Source organism: Eptesicus fuscus, chromosome 6, assembly GCF_027574615.1.
Source record: "Eptesicus fuscus isolate TK198812 chromosome 6, DD_ASM_mEF_20220401, whole genome shotgun sequence".
Lineage (NCBI taxonomy): Eukaryota > Metazoa > Chordata > Mammalia > Chiroptera > Vespertilionidae > Eptesicus > Eptesicus fuscus.
In genome coordinates, this window is record NC_072478.1 from 25,336,358 (window position 1) to 25,358,287 (window position 21,930).

The window sequence follows — 21,930 nt, forward strand, 5'->3', positions numbered from 1 at the left end:
GGGATATTTGTAGATATGATTAAATAAGTAGCCCTGGTCTGTGTTGCTCAGTGGTTAGAGTGGCAGCCTGAGCACCAAAGGATTATGGGTTTGATTCCCGTCAAGGGCATGTCATACCTGGGTTGCAGGTTCCATCCTCAGCCCTGGTCTGAGCATGTGCAGGAGGCAGCCAATCAATGTGACTCTCTCACACTGATGTTTCTCTCTCTTTTTCTCTCTCCCTCATTCCACTCTTCCTTCCATTCTCTCTAAAAAATAAAGGGGGGGGGGGATATTAAATAAGTAAATCATGTTAATATTATCTTAAATAATTAAGATTATTTATAGTAGAGAGCACGAAGATTCCAGAAGATTCCAGATCAGAGTTATACAATAGAAAGAACCCAAATTATATACATAATTGGAGATTTTCCAGAGTGAAAAGATATGGGTGCAATTAATTGTAATCATATGTTTTATTTAACCAAGTATATACAAATATTTTATCATTTCATTAAGTAACCGGTGTCAAAATTACTAAGGAGATGGTTTACATTCCTCTGCTCATATCTTCTAAATCCAGTGTGCATTCTAAACTTGATAGTGAATTTCTATTTGGACCCTAGAGTTTTAATTGGAACCACTTGATCTCTATTTAGATTTCATAAAATTCCAGTCAAAACAGTACATTCACATGTCCACACTGTTCTCAGCCTACTCATAAGGCTGCTAATAAATGAACTAAGGATCCATGTGTGTTTTTTTTTTCATTATGCTATACATTAAGTCCACTTGACTTACTGACTTTGTAACTGCAAGTTTGTACCTTTTGACTCCTTCACTCATTTCTTCCGCTCCCACCCTCATGCCTCTGGCAACCACCAATCTGTTCTCTGTATTTATGAGTTTGGAGTGTATTTTATGTTTGTTTTAGTTTTCACATATAAGTGAGATCATACAGTATTTGTTTTTTCTCTGTCTGACTTATTTCACTTAGCATAATACCCTCATCCAGGATGTCACAAATAGAAAGATTTCCTTTTTTTTTTTTTTAAATCCTCACTCACGAATTTGTGGAATATAATGAACAACATAAACTGATGAACAAAAACAGATCCAGAGACAGAGAAGCATTGATCAGACTGTCAAACCTCAGAGGGAAGGTAGGGGAGGGTGGGGGTAAGGGGGATAGATCAAAGGACTTACATGCATGCATATAAGCCTAACTAATGGACACAGACAACAGGGGGGGTGAGGGCATGAATGGGGGTTGGGGGGGACAAAAGGGGGATAAGGACACATATGGAATACCTTAATAAAGAAAAAAAATGTAAAAAAATCCTCACCAGAGGATATGTTTAGAAAGAGTAAGATAGATAGATAGATAGATAGATAGATAGATAGATAGATAGATAGATGATAGATGGATAGATAGACATCGATGTGAGAAACATCAATCCATTGCCCCCCTATATGTGCCCCGACCAAGGATCGAACCCTCAACCTAGGTATATGCCCTGTCCGGGAATTGAACCAAGTCTACAGGACGATGCTCCAACCAACTGGACCACCTGGCCAGGGAAATTCCCTTCCTTTTTATGGATGAATAATATTCCATTATTTTATCTATCCATGGATGGACACTTAGATTGTTTCCATATCTTGGGCAATAATGCTGCAATGACATGGGGTACATATTGTTTTTTCAAATAAGATTAAACAAAATTAAAAATTCATCTCAGTCACACAGGTCACTTTTCAAGGGCTCGGTGCCTCATTGGATGGTGCAGGTATAGAACATGAATATTATCACAGAAATTTCTAGTGGACAACAGCACAGCTTTAGATCAGGATTTCTTATCAGTGAACCATTGGCATTTGGATCCAAATAATTTCTTGTGGGGGTGCTTTCCTGTGCACTGTAGGGTATTTACTGTCCTCTATCCACTCCATGCAAATGGCACCCCCCTTCTCCTCATTACAAACAGCTGACTCTAGCTTATCCTTTAGGCCTTGGTGTATGTGGCACCTCCTCCAGGAACCATTCCTTGATTTTCTGCCCTTCCCAGTCAGGGTCTGGTGTCTCCCACCCCCGCTTGATCCCCTGTACTTGTTCCTTCGTCCATCTTGGACAGGCTGCATGCCCAGAGTGGAGCCCGGGCTCAGGCTGTGCTGTCTGAGAGTGAATGCTTGTGATCAGGGGAAGCAGAGGAGAGAGTAGGTTGCATAGGACATGGAAGAACCTGAGGTTTCTGATAAGCTTGTCCTGGCCGTGGGTCCATGGAGTTTGGCTCTGGGTACAAAATCCAGGAGAGGAATGCAGCCCCAAGGCGTGTCCACTGCCTCCACCTGAGCACTGGGCTCCTGTGTATGCTGCCCCTTTGATGAGAAGATAAACTCTCCTGTCTGTTGTGCGGTTAGAGGCTTGAAGGGTGAGGTAGGAGGGAGGGGATGGTGGGGGTCTTCTGAGTGCCTGGATGAGGGAGGAGAGTGGGGCACTGAGTGCACAGTAACTAAGGAGAAGCGCCCTGGCAACCTGTGCTGGGCAGATGGCAAAGGAGAGGCTGTTTCAGGGGTAACTGTCGTAACAGCCCAGGTCCAGGATGATAAGAAACATTGTGGGGGCTGTGGAATTACCGAGGAAGATGCAGAATCCCAATTTCCCCCTGGCACCCCACAGCAGCCCCTCAGGCTCTGCTCTGCCCCTGGCAAGGGCAGCTGAAGGGCTTGGCTGGGGAATGAGGGGCTTCAGAGCTCATGTTGGCTGTGTGGGGCAGGGTGGTTCTGGGGGATTCTCAAAAGGTACCACAGACCTGGCCCTCCGTTCCCATGGCAGCTAGGGAGTTCCCACATGGGAATGCAATCTTCTCTTCACTCCCACACATTCCGACACCGTCAGAGCCAGTCTTGCCTCCCCCGGGGAGGGTCTACCAGATCCAGTCTGGTGGTGCCAGCCCCTGAGCAGGAAGGTGTCAGAGGTGGAACTCAGGGGCTTCCAAGAATGGGACAGGTTGATGTCCTTCCCTAAGCCGGATGGATCCACGGGGGTCTCTCAGGAGCCAGGCTTTGTCTGGTGGGTGAGGGGTTCCCCTTGTGGCCTATATCACAGAGGGCATCCGCCTGCAGGTGTTAGTCACTGTGGGCCCTGAATAATTCCGGCTGACCTTTGCCAGCAGCAGTGGCACCACTGCTTCCCCCCAGGGCGGCCCTGCCCCTCCTGGGCAGCTCAGCAAGGCGTGTCCTCACCGCCCTCCCAGGACCTGGGGCCCGGGCTGGGCAGGGTTCAGTCTCAGGGACTTGTTCAGGGGTGAAGAGCACAGCCAGGGTGGGCAAGCAGGACATGGGCTGGGAGGGCCCTGCACACCCCCAGCCCCGCTGGCTTGGGCACCTGATAGCTCTGGTTGTGAGTCTTCTCCTCACCTGCGGGCCAGGTAAGTGGGACTGGGCTGGGCCAGTGGAGGAGCCTGACAGATTCCCAGAAGAGAGGGGCAGAGGTGACTGGTGCTTGGGGCTTCCCAAGCCCCCACAGGGGCAGCCAGGAGGCCTTATGCTTTTTGGCACAGGCTTACATCACAGCCGGCCAGGTAAGGGCTATGTTTTTTGCACTGACTTGAGCTAGTTCACAAAACTGCTGCTTTATGAATTGAAGATCTGCTGAGATGAGTATGGAGATAGCTAGGCATTCTTTCGTTCACTGGCTCATTCACACATTCTTCCCTGTGGGTTTATTTCTTTTAATTGACACCTCTGCTCCTAGCACCTGAGCCAGCTCTCAGGTGGGAAATGGGCAAGTGACAGCTCTGGGCCCTTGGGTACAGGGCTGAGCAGGAGCTTTGCCATCTTAAGGGGACTGAGAGGGGGTAATTTGCCTAAATAGCAGAGTGATGTTGGGTTGGCAGGATTTCTGTAGGCATACTTAGTGGTAAAGGGGAGGGCACACCTGGGGCGGGGAGCATTGGGTGGGCAAAGGCTAGGAGGCAGAAAATTGCCAGGTGTATTTCACTAGGGCAGTGTGACAATGTGAGTGCATTTGGGCTGCCTGATTGGGGGATGCTGAGGGGTACAAGCAGGAAGGCAGCCTGGGAGGGTTATGGGAATTTGATCTTAGATCCTAAGGGGACTTTGCAGGCCTGTTGGTCATTTGGGGGGCCAGTTTAGGTCTTGCTGCCCAGAGAAAGTGCACCAGCCTCAGGGAAAGGTGGGGGTCCAGCTTGGGGTTGGGGGGAAGGACCAGGCTCTCTCCCCTACAGAGATAAGGTCCAAGATCCCCCACATGTGACTCCTGGGCTCCCCAGACTCCCAAACTGTTTACTCGGGTTGCCTCCTTGGGCAGGAAGTCAAGACTTCACAGACAAACTCATCTGGTGGCTTATAGAAAGGGTATCTCCTGTGTGCTGGGTGCTTGAATATCTGTTCCCTTGCTCCTCTGAGGAGAAAGGACTGTCTTTAATGCTTAGTTGAGAAATGGAGGCCACTAGGACTTGAAGGGATGGGGAGAAGGCTTCTGCATCCTGAGAGGCTGTGAGGCCCTGAACACTGGCAGCCTGCAGCTGCCACCTTGTCCTTTCCCAGCTGAGGCCGGGCTGCAGCTCCTGCGCAGGTGGGAGGCACCCCAGCTCCCAGCTCTGAGTCACTAAGACCGGGCTTTGGCCCCGGGAAGAGCTTTGTGGTTGGACGCCATTGTGAGGTGCCCACACAATGACATGAATGGTGGGTGGTTTGTACAGAACAATCCCACCACCTCCAATGGGGCGTGTCCTCCTGAGCTGTCTCTAAAGCTCGTTGCCACAAACAGAAGTTGTTTAACTGCTTTTGTCCCCAAGACTCACTTAGGGTCTGATATTGGGGGCTGTTTGAACTGGCCAGACTCCAGGGAGGGTTGGTTGCCTGGACTATGGGTCAATACCGCTCCCCACTACCCTATTATGTCTACAGCATGTGGGACAATCTCTCAGAGCAGGAATTCTCCTGCGATCAGTCCAGACATATTCCAGGGCTTTTTTTTCCCCTCCATTTTTTATTAAGGTATTATATGTGTACATATCTTACCATTGTCCCCCCACCCCACTCCCATACATGCCCTCACCCCCCAGTGTTTTGTGTTCATTGGTTATGCTTATATGCATGCATGCAAGTCCTTCGGTTGATCTCTTATCTCCCCCACCTCTCCCTAACCTTCTCGCTGTAATTTGACAGTCTGTTTGATGCTTTACTGTCTCTGTATCTATCTTTTTGTTCATCAGTTTATAATGTTCTTTATTATCCACAAATGAGTGAGATCATGTGGTATTTTTATTTCATTGGCTGGCTTATTTCACTTAACATAGTGTTCTCCATCCCAGGACTTTTGACTTATATGCTGGCAAAGACTCTTTTAATACCTGGGCAGAGATAAAAGAAATCTAAATCCAGCCCTGACAGGCTGTGTGTTCTTGGGCCAGACACATAAACTCGCTGAGTTTCCATCATCCCAAAGAGTAATTTAAAAAATTACCGGGCTAGAGGAAATCCATTTTTCACTCCCTTCTCACTTCACCCTGGACCTTGTCTGTCCTCTTCCACATCTGCATCCTGTCCTTTATCCCTCTGTGCCTCTGGGGCTGAGACATTCCAAAGACCTCAGTAACCATCATTTTGTATTGTGCACCTACTATGTGCTAGCAGGCGTCCTCAAACTACGGCCCGCGGGCCACATGCAGGTGTTTTTGCCGTTTTGTTTTTTTACTTCAAAATAAGATATGTGCAGTGTGCATAGGAATTTGTTCATAGTTTTTTTTTAAACTATAGTCCGGCCCTCCAACGGTCTGAGGGACAGCGAACTGGCCCCCTGTTTAAAAAGTTTGAGGACCCCTGTGCTAGAGTTTTACCTGCGATGGCTTGATTGAGGCTGCACGGTTAAGATCCAGGCACCATTGACTTGTTTTTTTATGGAAGAGGAAACAGGCTCAGAGAGGTTAAGCTTTTTGTTACAGTCACACAACAAGGATCTAAATCCAAGTTTTTGGATGATTCCTGAGTCCCAATCTTTACCTCATGCCTGGGAAGAGACTGAGTGTTGATGAAGATTTCTCCTCTTCTGGCAGTTCCCTGGATTGTGGGAACTGCCACCCAGCCCAGCAGGGTTCCCCCAGGGCTATGACAATGTAGCACATATAAAGATCTCATTTTGCTTTGCTGAGTGTCTTGCTGGGTCCCTGAACAGTGGCTATTGCCCCAGCCCAGGCCTGGCCAGAGATATCTGAGGGACAGAAAGGGAGATTATCAAGGAAGGGGGCATTGATGGGAGTCATATGTGTGTGGAGGATTTTTGGAGTGGGGAAGGGGGCCTCTGAGTCTAACTTGCTCTGGCCAGAATTTCAGTTCATCTTCCACCACTTGTGACTCATCTCCTGGAAAAGAGGAAAATTTTGTTCCTATTTCCCCTGAGCCTTAAGAAACAGAATCACCTTTTCTCCCAGTGACTGGGTGGTCTCCTCAAAAGGAAAATGATGTGTCCTGGGGGGTGGAGCAGCCTGGGCTTCTTCATGTCTAGCTGTTCCTCTGGTCACTTGATACTGCCAGTGCTGTACAGTAGACCCACAGCCAGACATAATGGCTCATATAGGGACTCACCCACTCCTGATGGTCGACTCAGTGGTCCAGATGATTCTCCCCATTTCACAGGTGAGGACAGAAGCTCCAAGAGGAAAGTTCCCTATGTGGCCAGGGTAGAGTTGGGCTTCAAACCCAGGTTGTCTGGCTCCAAACACAATAATTTGCATCCTGCTGCCACTGACTAGGTCTGGCTTCTGAGTGGGGGTACCAGCCTGCTTCCTCATCTCCCTGCGCTCTACTCCAAGCTCAGAGCTGTTCATAGGGACCTTAATTCACCATAGACACTGAGCTGTGAGAGGCAGATGCCAGGTCAGGAGGGCATAGCACAGGATGGTCACCAACCAACTGTCCTGGTTTGCTGGAGACTGAGGAAGTTCCTGCATGAAACTTCAAGTACTAAAATTGAGAAAGTCCACACCAAGACAAGTTTGTCACCCTCTATCCTGGTCCCTGTCCTGTAGTTATTCCATTCCTGTCACTTCTTCTGAGGCCTCTCTTCATACCTGGAACATAGTAGGTATGCAGTAAATATTGCCGCATGAATGAAGGAGGCAGAATCTCACTGGGTGAGAATTTGGTCTGCCTCTTTCTTCTACAAAGTCATGACAGAAGCCCTGAGAGTCATAGGGCATGCTAGCTCATCTGCACCATCCGAAGCAAAAACCCAAACTTCTCAAGCTGCCAGCATTGGCATGAAGACGGGTGGACATCTTCCCTGACAGCAGGAGCCTCCTCTCAGAGCTCTGGGACAAACCCAACCCCCAGCTCTTCTGAGCTCCTAGAGAAGCATCTAGCTTTGCCCCCTCTCCTGCAACCCTCTCCATCCACAGTGAGCCCTCTGGAGGAAACCATGGCCATGGGCACTTCCTCGTTAGCCAGAGATCTGTCCCTGACCCCACCACTATGGGTTCAGCATCTCTGTCTATTATATTCACCAGTTTATTCTGTTCATCTCTGTCTTGGATTTCCTCCGTTTCCTTCTGGACAATGTCCACCCTATTTTTTGAGTCTCTACCCTCTCCACAACTATGTGTCAGAAGCATGACTCATCCTGTCACATACCTACCCTTCAGATTGCTATTGGCCTAAAAACGAGGCCACATGGGGTGGGGAGAGAGTTGAGTGGCTTTCAAGACAGCAAAAGTACCTCTCCCCACTCCCACCCCAAAACAGTAGAGACCGAATAACTGTATTCATAATAAAAATAGTGATGGTCATCTATCACTCACTAAGGATGAAGAGTTTGAAGTGCATTGCTTATTTAATTCCCCTAAAAAGGCTGTTATATACTTTTATTTTTTGTTAATTATTTTTTAATTACAGTTGACATTCAATATTAATTTTAGGTGTACAGCATTGTGGTTAGCCATATCTATATGAAGTGATCTCACTGGTAAGTCTTGCATCCACCTGGCAGTATACAGAGTTATCGCAGTATTATCGACTATATTCCCTATGCTGTACTTTACATCACCATGACTATTTTGTAAACATACAATTTGTACTCCTTATTTCCTTCACCTTTTTCAGTCAAGCCCCCAACCACCCTCACATCTGGCAGCCACCAGTCTGTTCTCTGTATCAATGATACTTTTATTTTTTCCACTTTTGTTATATTGCATATAATATTATATTTTAAAGATATTTAGATACTTTTATTATCTCCCTTTTTGTTATATACTATATATTTATATGTTAAAAATATTTAGGTCTTTTATTATCACCACATAAGAAACCTGAAACTGAAAATCAAGCGACTTCCTGAGGCCACAAAACAGCAAGTGGGAAAGTGTGATTTGAACCTTGAACACGTTTGAATTTTAAGTCACTGCTCTTAACTGCTATGTTATACTGCTACCAGCTCTTAGGAACCAAAGCCATAATCTGAATGCCAATTGCCCACTGGACCTCCAGCTCTAAGAATGGAGGGCTCAGTCAAGAGGAGTGTGGGATATGGGGCAAGAAAAGTACTCCTGGGCATGGGGTGCAAGGCTGACATGCAGTCACTTTGGGCTAATTGGCAGGGAGGTGGAGGTGAGGAAGTCTAACCTTGGGGGACAGACCTCCAGAGCAGCCATGAAACCAGCAAGTTGTTTTTCCTGAAGCTGGGAGAGAGGATTTGCTGGTAAGGCCATTGATAACGAATTAACTTCAGGTCTAATTCACCACTCTGTCCCCACAACTTATAATAGGGCTGGCCCATGAGAGGTAATGAATGTGGGATGGGGAGTCTAGAATGTATAATGAATGATTGAAATAGTCGATGAATGAGTCTTTATATAGAAATTTCTGTGGAAAGAAGAGGAAGTCCAGAAGAAAAGATTTTCCTTCCTGCTGCTGCTTGCTGAGATAACCAACCTGGTCCTTCCTCCACAGGCGTGCCATGGAATGCAGTGGTCTTAGCCCAAACCTCAGACCAAGTGAATTCTGGAGCCACAAGACAGTCAGTACACGATTCTTCATTTCCAGAATCACTCACCATCTCTGTGGGTAGGTAATAATAAAGGCCATAAACAGCCTGCATTTAATAAGTCCTACCCTCCTGCCCTGCATGGTATTAACTGCTTCATATGAATCTTCACAATAACTCTATGTTGTTATCCTCATTGGACACATGAGGAGACAAGGCTCAGAGAGGTTAAGTGACCTGCCTCAGGTCACACAGCAAGTAAGCGACAGAGCTGGGATTCAAATCCAGCTAAGTCCACTTTTTTCCAGATTCCTCCCACTGTGTATTTTGTTTCCAGTCCTGCGGAGATTGCAATTGGCTTGATTTTAGGAAGGGGAGATAATGGGTCTCCAGGGAGTGAATTGGACCTGAGATCTCTGTCTCCTTTGCCTTATGGATATTGGCTTCCTTAAGAGCAGGCAGGACAGAGACAGCTGGCCTTTATCCCTCTTCCTTTGTCCCTTCTGGCTTCCACCCACCTTCTTTCTCCACATCTGCACATTGTGTCTATGGGCCTCAACCCCAGACCCAGCCATCAGCTTAGTCACATACACAGGCAAGTTTCCTGTTGTTGGTTCACAGGTCTGCCTTGTTAGGTGAAAAGAGGGAGTTGGAGGCCTGAGCCCTATTTGGGTTCTTCATGCCCTCCACTTCTTGCTCCTGAGTGATGGCCTTCCCTATCCCAGGAGTCTAGTTTGTTCCCTATATTTGGACAACAGAGACTTCATAAGCAGCACAGTACAGCTCAACAGTGAGCAGCACAGACATCTGTGCCAGATAGCCTGTGCTCACATCCCACGTCTGCCATATGCTGGACAACTACAGTAACCTCTCAGGCCTCCAGTTTTGTATCTATATTGTGGGAGTAAGTGTGTGGTGGAGTATTTGTAAAATCTAAATTAAATTAGATGAGGCCTCCTGAACAGCGGTTCTCAACTGGGTGTGATTTTTGCCCTCCGGGATATTCGCCAATGTCTGTGGATATTTTTGGTTGTCACTTCTGAGAGGATGGGGCTACTGACCTCTGCTGGGTAGAAGCCAGGAATGCTATTCAACATCCCGTCCTTGCTTTTGCCAGTGCACCCTTTTTGCAGGTAGAGTCCTCAGTCCCTGCCATCCTCTGTGCTGAAGTTCTTGGCATTGAGGCTGCATCTCCATGGGGATATAGGTTCCAGTGTTCTCCCTTCTGGCTGTCCATCTGTCAGGGCTTCTGGGAGCACTCACACTGGTTTCTGGTTTCTGAAACATGCCAGTGACACCTCTCAGAGTCACCTGTTCTCACCCAAATGAGAATCAACAGTCATTAATAGGGCACCCTAAACTTTCCTAGGTATCCCTGACCAAAGAAGCTTCTCAGTAAGAGGTGAAAATAGAAGTGTGTGGCTTCTGTGTCTTGTCTCTTCTCCCCGAGGAGACTGATGACATCACCTCAGTTGTCTTACTTATCAAATGGATAGCTTACCATCATGATCTGACAGTTTTTTCATGTCCTATTAAAATATCTGACACGTAGCCACTTGGGCAGCTATCTGACTTACTCATGCACATCTTTGACTAGCCCTTTCTCCATGGAATAGACCAGTGGTCAGCAAACTGCAGCTCGCGAGCCACATGCGGCTCTTAGGCCCCTTGAGTTTTTAGCAAAGGCCAGCTTAGGAGTACCCTAATTAAATTAATAACAATGTACCTACCTATATAGTTTAAGTTTAAAAAATTTGGCTCTCAAAAGAAATTTCAATCATTGTACTGTTGATATTTGGCTCTGTTGACTAATGAGTTTGCTGACCACTGGAATAGACCAACACTTTGAATGCCCATGACCTCCAAACATAATGTGACTTCTGTTGATGCTGGCACTAAAGAGATGAAAGGATCAGTTACTTCCTGTTAATTCTTTAATCTGTTTACAGCACAATCCTGAGCAAAATTAGAGTTCCATTCACCTAAAACATGTATCCTCCTGTCTCTAGCCCTTGAATAACACTTCCTTGTAAACAAATCGCTTTGTTTCCTAAGTGTGCACGTATTGATATTTCCCACATGCCTTCCTTCTAAATGTATCATATCCATCCTAACCGTGTGTCTCTCCTACAGGCACTGCTGGGACTGGGGGGTCCACTACTAACATCCCCATGTATGGAAGTTCCTCATGGCTGAAAAGTGACCCTTCAACCACTAGGACAGAAGATTACTCTGCAGGTATGATGTATTGTACAATTTATACCTGAAACCTGTATAATTTTATCAACCAATGTCACACCAATAAATTCAATTTAAAAAAATAAAATAAAGTGGAAGGTGAGCGAAAGAGAAAAAATAATAAAAAAGAAGGTTCCAAGCTCTTGACTACATCTCCCTTGAATGACTGCAATATATTGGCTGTTTGCCAAATCTACTGGGGGGAGGACAAATATCCTTTTTTAAAAAATCCTCACCAGAGGTTATGTTTTTATTGACTTTTTTTTTTTTTTTTTTTTTTAGAGAGAGAGAAAGGATGTGGGAGACATAGAGAGAGAAACATCAATTAATTGGTTTCCATACACACCCCAATTAGGGATCAAACCCACAACCCAGGTATATGCTCTGACGAAAAAGCGAGCCCACAGCCTTTTAGTGCACAGGACGATGCTCCAACCAACTGAGCCACACCAGCTAGGGCCACATGTCCTCACATAGGTGTTTTTTTTTGTGTGTGTGTGTGTTTTTTAAGTAAGTATTTATTGTTCAGATTATTACAATTGTTCCTCTTTTTTCTCCTCATAGCTCCCCTCCACCCAGTTCCCACTCCACCCCAGGCCCTTACGTCCCCATTGTCCTCATCCATAGGTGTTCGATTTTTATCCAGTCTCTTCCCACACACCCTCCCTCCTGAGAATTGTCAGTCCACTCCCTTTCTATGCCCCTGATTCTATCACCAGTTATTCTGTTCATCGTACTTTTTATTCATTTGATTTTTAGATTCGCTCGTTGATAGATATGTATTTGTTGTCACTTTGTTCATAATTTTTATCTTTACCTTTTTCTTCTTCTTCCTCTTCTTAAAGAATACCCTTCAGCATTTCATATAATGCTGGTTTGGCGGTGATGAACTCCTTTAGCTTTTTCTTATCTGTGAAGCTCTTTATCTGACCTTCAATTCTGAATGATAGCTTTGCTGGGTAGAGTAATCTTGGTTGTAGGTTCTTGCTATTCATCACTTTGAATATTTCTTGCCACTCCCTTCTGGCCTGCATAGTTTCTGTTGAGAAATCAGCTGACAGTTGTATGGGTACTCCCTTGTAGGTAACTAACTGTTTTTCTCTTGCTGCTTTTAATATTCTCTCTTTGTCTTTTGCCCTTGGCATTTTAATTATGATGTGTCTTGGTGTGGTCCTCTTTGGATTCCTCTAGTTTGGGGTTCTCTGGGCTTCCTGGACTTGTAAGTCTATTTCTTTCACCAGGTAGGGGAAGTTTTCGGTCATTATTTCTTCAAATAGATTTTCAGTGTCTGGCTCTCTCTCTTCTTCTGGCACCCCCATAATTCGGATGTTGGTACGCTTAAAGTTGTCCCAGAGGCTCCTTACACTGTCTTCATATTTTTGGATTCTTTTTTTCTTTTTTTCTTTCTGGTTGGGTGTTTTTTGCTTCTTCATATTTCAAATCTTTGACTTGATTCTTGGAATTCTCTAGTCTGCTGTTGGATATCTGTATATTATTCTTTATTTCAGTCAGTGTATGCTTAATTTCTAATTGGTCCTTTTTCATATCTTTGAGGGTCTCACTAAATTTCTTGGAGGGTTCTGGAAGATTCTTGAGTAACCTTATAACTGTGGTTTTGAACTCTATATCCAATAGTTTGCTTTCCTCCATTTCTTTCATTTGTGACCTGTTTCTTTGTCTCTGCATTTTGGCTGCTCCCTGTGTTGATAGAGTGGCTTTGTGTGCTAGGTGTCTTATAGGGCCCAGTGGCTCAGCCTCCCCAGTCACCTGAGGTGGATGCTCTTGGTGCACCCCTTTGTGGGCTGTTTGCACAGTCTTGTTATAGTTAAGCTTTGATTGCTATTGGTATCACTGGGCGGAATTGACCTCCAGACCAATTGGATGAAATGGGAGAACAATGGGAGAACTCCTGTGCTGGAAACACCCTTATGGGGCAGGACTTGCTTCAGTAGGGCTTTGGTGCTCACTGAGTCTGCCCCCTGAGTATGTCTCTTATGGATCTGAAGAATTGTAATCTGGTTTGGTCTCATTTTGACCACTGGGTACACTGGCTCTTGAATCTCCAAAGAGGTGCAAAGTCAACCACTGCCTGAGGCCACCCAGCTTGAGCTACAGAGAGATCTGCAGATTCCTCCTCTTTGTTTGGGGTTTGAAGGTGCCCAGATGAGGCATGGCTGTGAAGCAGTGCAGGCTTCTGAGGAGACTTCGGCCTTGTTTTGGAAGCTCTGGGGTTCTTTGACCCAGCTGCAGTTTATTAGGTTAGGTTGCAAAAGTCCAGGCCATTCATATGCAAATGCACCTGCACACAGCTTGGGTGGGGTTGTAAATTGGGTGGGGCGTGATCTCAGGGAATCATAGGGCGGTGCAAACAGCAATGGTTGCCCATTGGCCCTGCCCTGGATAGATCCCTGGTTCTCTGTGTCCCACGGCCCCATGCAGGAACAATGAACGCTGCGACCACCTCTGAGAGAAAGCCGCCGTCATGTTCCGGCCTGATGCCAGACAGTCCAGTTTCTCCCCATGTGAGTCTGGGTCCCCAGAGTCTCACCCGGTACTGGAATTCAGAGCAGTCGGGAGTATGTATCTCCTTTCCGATTGAAAAAGACCACAGTGTACCCAGTTGCCAGCCTGTTTCTGCGCATGCCTTTGTACCTTTTCTTCCGCACCTCTGCACCTCCTACCAGTCTAGATGCGCTTTTCTCTTTCCTTCTTGTTGTAGAACTTCCATTCATCCAACCTTCCCATGGTTCTGGATGATATCCATTTTTTCTTTTAGTTGTAGTTTTGATGTGGTTGTGCGAGACAGCAAGTTCAGGTGTTTACCTATGCTGCCATCTTGGTTCCTCTCCCACACATAGGTTTTTTAAGCAGAAGTCAAAACTTTTCAGTAACTGCAACAATATTGTGATATTAAATTCATTTTACATGTAATTATTTCAAAATGAGCAAAGGTATAATAGAGTGATGAAAACCTTACTGTGTTTCAATCATTTATATGCTTGAGACCAACTAAATCAGCAGTCCCCACAATCAACAAACAGCTTTTCATTCCTTATGGCCATAGTGAGGGTTTGATTTAATTACTCTTTAATTAAACTTTTAAATCTTTAAATGCTAGATATTATTTAAATGTCTCCTCAGAGACACTTGAGGACATTGCTAAGCCAGTGTTGAGTAAGCATGTTCCTCATAGACCCATATTTTGAGGGAATGAAAGGGTAACACCTCCATTCCCTTCTCCTTCAGTCACTGATGAGCTTAGGGAAGACTGGGCTCCAGGTGACTAGTTCTCCTGAGCAAGCAAGATTAGTCAAAGATCTCCCCAACTATTTCATTGTGGATGGTTAGTGTGGTATGGAAGGGTTAACATTTTCTTTTGGGGGAAGAAGGAAATAATTTGAGTTGAAATACCTGGAAGAAATGAATGATACTGTCAACCAGAAGGACTCCTCTTCATTACCATTTGCCTGTCTTCTACCAACTCACTTTCTAATCACAGGAATGCCCACAAGAAGCCCAGAAATGGCTACAACACCTCCAGATATCCCTTTGGAGAGCATAATCAGCCCAACTACCTCACAACTGCCATCCACTCTAGGGCACACTGTAAGCAGGGTCACACCTACTGCATTGGTAAGTAGCTCTAGAGTAATTTTATCAGGGAAGCCATATCTTGCCAGCAAAAAATCAGAGAAGAGTTCTTTCCAGCTTCCTGCCACAACTTTTGCAGAGGCAGAAGATGTGTCCAGACCAGAAGAAAAAACTCTTGATGAGATTTTTTACACAGCAAGAACTCCAGACCCAGCTTACCAGAGGAAAAGGCTAAGGACTCCTACAAGTGAGGGAACAGAAACATCTGATTCCTGGATGGAAAAAGAAAGCTCAACTTCAAGCACATATATTAACACTAAGATTATAAATGTCTCTTCTGACTCAGGAAGAACTTTCAAGGAGATTGACTCTGCAGGCTTATCAAGGTCTACAGTTCTATTGACCATGAGCTTGGGATCTGGGACAAATTCATCTCCAAGTAGGACAAATAGGACATCTGGGAAAATACCACATTCGCAGCCCACCACAGACATAGAGATAGTTCACCCTTCTACACACACAGTACGTACAAGAGTATGGATCACAAGTCCAAAATATAATCCCCATTTCACAATCCCACCCGAATCAGGAGCACCCCAAGATATATATCTAATGGATACTGCCTCTATCATTGAGAAAACAAATCTATCCAGATCAACAACCACTTGGCCATATTCCAAAAATAGAACACAGCGTGATTATTCCCTAACGATTACATTAAGAGGGTCCAATAATTACATGCTCAGCAACTCAACCACAGAGGCAAACATAATACCTTCTACAAGTGTTATTACTATTACAAAAGAGTTAAGCACAGAAGCCACAAAATTGGACCAAATATTCACTAAAGACAAAACTCAAACCACAAGAACCTCAGACACAAAAAAGATCTCTAATCTCCCTTCCACATTAGAAACAGAAAGTAAAACTACCATTAAAAAAATAACTTATTCAGGGACTAAATCACTCACCATATTTTCTATGGAAAAATCATCAACACCACTCATAGGCATGAAGAAAAGATTGACAAACACAGACGAGAACAAACTCATCATGAGGGAAACCAGAGTTACCGCACCAGTGCCTGGCTCTTCCGAAACCACATGGTCTGCAACAGAGTCAGTATCCTCCACGAGGCCCGGCGTGAGGGAGATCAGCCCCTCCCAGCCCATGAGCTCAGTTTTGGAGACAACGCTAATGTCTTCCCAAGTACCCACTGACGCTGTTACCGATGTCGGTAGGACGGAAGTCGTGCCCTCCAGCGGGATATTCTACTCTGGCCCGCCGCCCTCCACTGGGACACCAGTCATCTCCACTGTTATGCCCGGGCTCTCCACCTCCACTGGCATGACAGAAGCTGAAGAAGGAATGTTCACCACACCAACAGGTCAACCCGGGGCTACGTCGCAAGGCACAACTCCCTTGGAAACGTGGACCACCGCCTCCAGCCCAGGAACTCACGGGGCTGCGACTCAAGGTTTCACACACTCACAGGTGACAACTCATGGGAGCAAAGGACCCGAGGATGTGTCAAGGACAAGTCCTCCCTTTGTGGAGACAAGCAGCTCTCCTTCCCTGGAATCGGCCCCTAGCACAGTCTCCCCTTCCAGTGTTTCTTCTCCTATAAGACCTGAGAGTGGTTCCTCCCCTCCTCCTCTGGTCACCTCCGCTTGGACCTCTGGCCTGCTGCTGGGCACTGGCGCCTTGGCCACCAGCGTGGATCCCGGAACCCATTCCACTCCACATTTGAGCGAGAGCACAGAGCAGAGCCTGGACTCCTGGGCCCCCTCCACAGGTACAGAGGCAGTTCACCTCTCCAGACACACAGCTGAGACCAGTGTGGGGACCAACAGTTTTGGACAGGAGACACATTCCTCTGCGCCAGGTGAGTCAGGGCCTCCCGAAGTGACTTCTCCAGTGGTTACCCCTTCCATCACGAAGGAAACCAGAGTTTCCGCACCAGTGCCTGGCTCTTCTGAAACCACTTGGTCTGCGACAGAGTCGGCATCCTCCACGAGCCACGGCCTGGGGGAGACCAGCCCCTCCCAGCGTTTGAGCTCATCCGCGGAGACAGTGCCCGTCTCTTCCCAAGTGCCCACTGACGCTGTTACTGAGGTCGCCAGGACAGAAGGCGTGTCCTCCAGAGGGACATTCTCCTCTGGCCCGCCGCCCTCCACCTGGACACCAGACATCTCCACAGGAATGCCCGGGCTCTCCACCTCCCCAAGCATGACAGAAGCTATAGAAGGGACCCTCACCACGCCAGCAGGTCAGCCCGAGGCTACTTCGCAGGGCACAACTCCCTTGGACACATGGACCACCGCCTCCAGCCCAGGCACTCAAGGTTTCACACACTCACAGGTGACAACTCATGGGAGCAAAGGACCCGAGGATGTGTCAAGGACAAGTCCTCCCTTTGTGGAGACAAGCAGCTCTCCTTCCCTGGAATCGGCTCCTAGCACAGTCTCCCCTTCCAGTGTTTCTTCTCCTACAAGACCTGAGAGCGGTTCCTCCCCTCCTCCTCTGGTCACCTCCGCTTGGACCTCTGGCCTGCTACCGGCCACTGACGCCTTGGGCACCAGCGTGGATCCCGGAACCCATTCCACTCCACATTTGAGCGAGAGCACAGAGCAGAGCCTGGACTCCTGGGCCCCCTCCACAGGTACAGAGGCAGTTCACCTCTCCGGCCACACAGCTGAGACCAGTGTGGGGACCACCAGTTTTGGACAGGAGACACATTCCTCTGCGCCAGGTGAGTCAGGGCCTCCCGAAGTGACTTCTCCAGTGGTTACCCCTTCCATCACGAAGGAAACCAGAGTTTCCGCACCAGTGCCTGGCTCTTCTGAAACCACTTGGTCTGCGACAGAGTCGGCATCCTCCACGAGCCACGGCCTGGGGGAGACCAGCCCCTCGCAACCCTTGAGCTCATCCGCGGAGACAGTGCCCGTCTCTTCCCAAGTGCCCACTGACGCTGTTACTGAGGTCGCCAGGACAGAAGGCGTGTCCTCCAGAGGGACATTCTTCTCTGGCCCGCCGCCCTCCACCTGGACACCAGACATCTCCACAGGAATGCCCGGGCTCTCCACCTCCCCAAGCATGACAGAAGCTATAGAAGGGACCCTCACCACGCCAGCAGGTCAGCCCGAGGCTACTTCGCAGGGCACAACTCCCTTGGACACATGGACCACCGCCTCCAGCCCAGGCACTCAAGGTTTCACACACTCACAGGTGACAACTCATGGGAGCAAAGGACCCGAGGATGTGTCAAGGACAAGTCCTCCCTTTGTGGAGACAAGCAGCTCTCCTTCCCTGGAATCGGCTCCTAGCACAGTCTCCCCTTCCAGTGTTTCTTCTCCTACAAGACCTGAGAGCGGTTCCTCCCCTCCTCCTCTGGTCACCTCCGCTTGGACCTCTGGCCTGCTTCAGGCCACTGACGCCTTGGGCACCAGCGTGGATCCCGGAACCCATTCCACTCCACATTTGAGCGAGAGCACAGCGCAGAGCCTGGACTCCACAGGTACAGAGGCAGTTCACCTCTCCACACACACAGCTGAGACCAGTGTGGGGACCACCAGTTTTGGACAGGAGACACATTCCTCTGCGCCAGGTGAGTCAGGGCCTCCCGAAGTGACTTCTCCCGTGGTTACCCCTTCCATCACGAAGGAAACCAGAGTTTCCGCACCAGTGCCTGGCTCTTCTGAAACCACTTGGTCTGCGACAGAGTCGGCATCCTCCAAGATCCAGGGCCTGGCGGAGACCAGCCCCTCCCAGCGTTTGAGCTCATCCGCGGAGACAGTGCCCGTCTCTTCCCAAGTGCCCACTGACGCTGTTACTGAGGTCGCCAGGACAGAAGGCGTGTCCTCCAGAGGGACATTCTCCTCTGGCCCGCCGCCCTCCACCGGGACACCAGACATCTCCACAGGAATGCCCGGGCTCTCCACCTCCCCAAGCATGACAGAAGCTATAGAAGGGACCCTCACCACGCCAGCAGGTCAGCCCGAGGCTACTTCGCAGGGCACAACTCCCTTGGACACATGGACCACCGCCTCCAGCCCAGGCACTCAAGGTTTCACACACTCACAGGTGACAACTCATGGGAGCAAAGGACCCGAGGATGTGTCAAGGACAAGTCCTCCCTTTGTGGAGACAAGCAGCTCTCCTTCCCTGGAATCGGCTCCTAGCACAGTCTCCCCTTCCAGTGTTTCTTCTCCTATAAGACCTGAGAGCGGTTCCTCCCCTCCTCCTCTGGTCACCTCCGCTTGGACCTCTGGCCTGCTGCAGGCCACTGACGCCTTGGGCACCAGCGTGGATCCCGGAACCCATTCCACTCCACATTTGAGCGAGAGCACAGAGCAGAGCCTGGACTCCTGGGCCCCCTCCACAGGTACAGAGGCAGTTCACCTCTCCACACACACAGCTGAGACCAGTGTGGGGACCACCAGTTTTGGACAGGAGACACATTCCTCTGCGCCAGGTGAGTCAGGGCCTCCCGATGTGACTTCTCCCGTGGTTACCCCTTCCATCACGAAGGAAACCAGAGTTTCCGCACCAGTGCCTGGCTCTTCTGAAACCACTTGGTCTGCGACAGAGTCGGCATCCTCCACGAGCCACGGCCTGGGTGAGACCAGCCCCTCGCAACCCTTGAGCTCATCCGCGGAGACAGTGCCCGTCTCTTCCCAAGTGCCCACTGACGCTGTTACTGAGGTCGCCAGGACAGAAGGCGTGTCCTCCAGAGGGACATTCTCCTCTGGCCCGCCGCCCTCCACCGGGACACAGGACATCTCCACAGGAATGCCCGGGCTCTCCACCTCCCCAAGCATGACAGAAGCTATAGAAGGGACCCTCACCACGCCAGCAGGTCAGCCCGAGGCTACTTCGCAGGGCACAACTCCCTTGGACACATGGACCACCGCCTCCAGCCCAGGCACTCAAGGTTTCACACACTCACAGGTGACAACTCATGGGAGCAAAGGACCCGAGGATGTGTCAAGGACAAGTCCTCCCTTTGTGGAGACAAGCAGCTCTCCTTCCCTGGAATCGGCTCCTAGCACAGTCTCCCCTTCCAGTGTTTCTTCTCCTACAAGACCTGAGAGCGGTTCCTCCCCTCCTCCTCTGGTCACCTCCGCTTGGACCTCTGGCCTGCTTCAGGCCACTGACGCCTTGGGCACCAGCGTGGATCCCGGAACCCATTCCACTCCACATTTGAGCGAGAGCACAGAGCAGAGCCTGGACTCCTGGGCCCCCTCCACAGGTGCAGAGGCAGTTCACCTCTCCACACACACAGCTGAGACCAGTGTGGGGACCACCAGTTTTGGACAGGAGACACATTCCTCTGCGCCAGGTGAGTCAGGGCCTCCCGAAGTGACTTCTCCCGTGGTTACCCCTTCCATCACGAAGGAAACCAGAGTTTCCGCACCAGTGCCTGGCTCTTCTGAAACCACTTGGTCTGCGACAGAGTCGGCATCCTCCACGAGCCACGGCCTGGGTGAGACCAGCCCCTCGCAACCCTTGAGCTCATCCGCGGAGACAGTGCCCGTCTCTTCCCAAGTGCCCACTGACGCTGTTACTGAGGTCGCCAGGACAGAAGGCGTGTCCTCCAGAGGGACATTCTCCTCTGGCCCGCCGCCCTCCACCGGGACACAGGACATCTCCACAGGAATGCCCGGGCTCTCCACCTCCCCAAGCATGACAGAAGCTAAAGAAGGGACCCTCACCACGCCAGCAGGTCAGCCCGAGGCTACTTCGCAGGGCACAACTCCCTTGGACACATGGACCACCGCCTCCAGCCCAGGCACTCAAGGTTTCACACACTCACAGGTGACAACTCATGGGAGCAAAGGACCCGAGGATGTGTCAAGGACAAGTCCTCCCTTTGTGGACACAAGCAGCTCTCCTTCCCTGGAATCGGCTCCTAGCACAGTCTCCCCTTCCAGTGTTTCTTCTCCTACAAGACCTGAGAGCGGTTCCTCCCCTCCTCCTCTGGTCACCTCCGCTTGGACCTCTGGCCTGCTTCAGGCCACTGACGCCTTGGGCACCAGCGTGGATCCCGGAACCCATTCCACTCCACATTTGAGCGAGAGCACAGAGCAGAGCCTGGACTCCTGGGCCCCCTCCACAGGTACAGAGGCAGTTCACCTCTCCACACACACAGCTGAGACCAGTGTGGGGACCACCAGTTTTGGAGAGGAGACACATTCCTCTGCGCCAGGTGAGTCAGGGCCTCCCGAAGTGACTTCTCCCGTGGTTACCCCTTCCATCACGAAGGAAACCAGAGTTTCCGCACCAGTGCCTGGCTCTTCTGAAACCACTTGGTCTGCGACAGAGTCGGCATCCTCCACGAGCCACGGCCTGGGTGAGACCAGCCCCTCGCAACCCTTGAGCTCATCCGCGGAGACAGTGCCCGTCTCTTCCCAAGTGCCCACTGACGCTGTTACTGAGGTCGCCAGGACAGAAGGCGTGTCCTCCAGAGGGACATTCTCCTCTGGCCCGCCGCCCTCCACCGGGACACAGGACATCTCCACAGGAATGCCCGGGCTCTCCACCTCCCCAAGCATGACAGAAGCTATAGAAGGGACCCTCACCATGCCAGCAGGTCAGCCCGAGGCTACTTCGCAGGGCACAACTCCCTTGGACACATGGACCACCGCCTCCAGCCCAGGCACTCAAGGTTTCACACACTCACAGGTGACAACTCATGGGAGCAAAGGACCCGAGGATGTGTCAAGGACAAGTCCTCCCTTTGTGGAGACAAGCAGCTCTCCTTCCCTGGAATCGGCTCCTAGCACAGTCTCCCCTTCCAGTGTTTCTTCTCCTACAAGACCTGAGAGCGGTTCCTCCCCTCCTCCTCTGGTCACCTCCGCTTGGACCTCTGGCCTGCTTCAGGCCACTGACGCCTTGGGCACCAGCGTGGATCCCGGAACCCATTCCACTCCACATTTGAGCGAGAGCACAGAGCAGAGCCTGGACTCCTGGGCCCCCTCCACAGGTACAGAGGCAGTTCACCTCTCCACACACACAGCTGAGACCAGTGTGGGGACCACCAGTTTTGGACAGGAGACACATTCCTCTGCGCCAGGTGAGTCAGGGCCTCCCGAAGTGACTTCTCCCGTGGTTACCCC

The 21,930-nt window shown here is 49.4% G+C and overlaps 1 protein-coding gene and 1 long non-coding RNA gene across 2 annotated transcripts in view; both read left to right on the top strand.

Moving 5' to 3' along the window:
- LOC129149303 (uncharacterized) overlaps window positions 1-11,196 on the top strand; it is a 44,629-nt gene extending 33,433 nt beyond the window's left edge. The window contains exons 2-3 of the long non-coding RNA XR_008556225.1: window positions 8,950-9,063; window positions 11,117-11,196. This is a non-coding gene — a long non-coding RNA (uncharacterized LOC129149303). The remainder of the gene's footprint in view (window positions 1-8,949; window positions 9,064-11,116) is intronic.
- Window positions 11,197-14,641: 3,445 nt separating this feature from the next.
- Window positions 14,642-21,930, top strand: part of LOC103303162 (mucin-16) — a 98,447-nt gene continuing 91,158 nt past the window's right edge. The window contains 1 exon segment of the mRNA XM_054718351.1: window positions 14,642-21,887. Coding sequence (XP_054574326.1) covers window positions 14,642-21,887 — 7,246 coding nt within the window.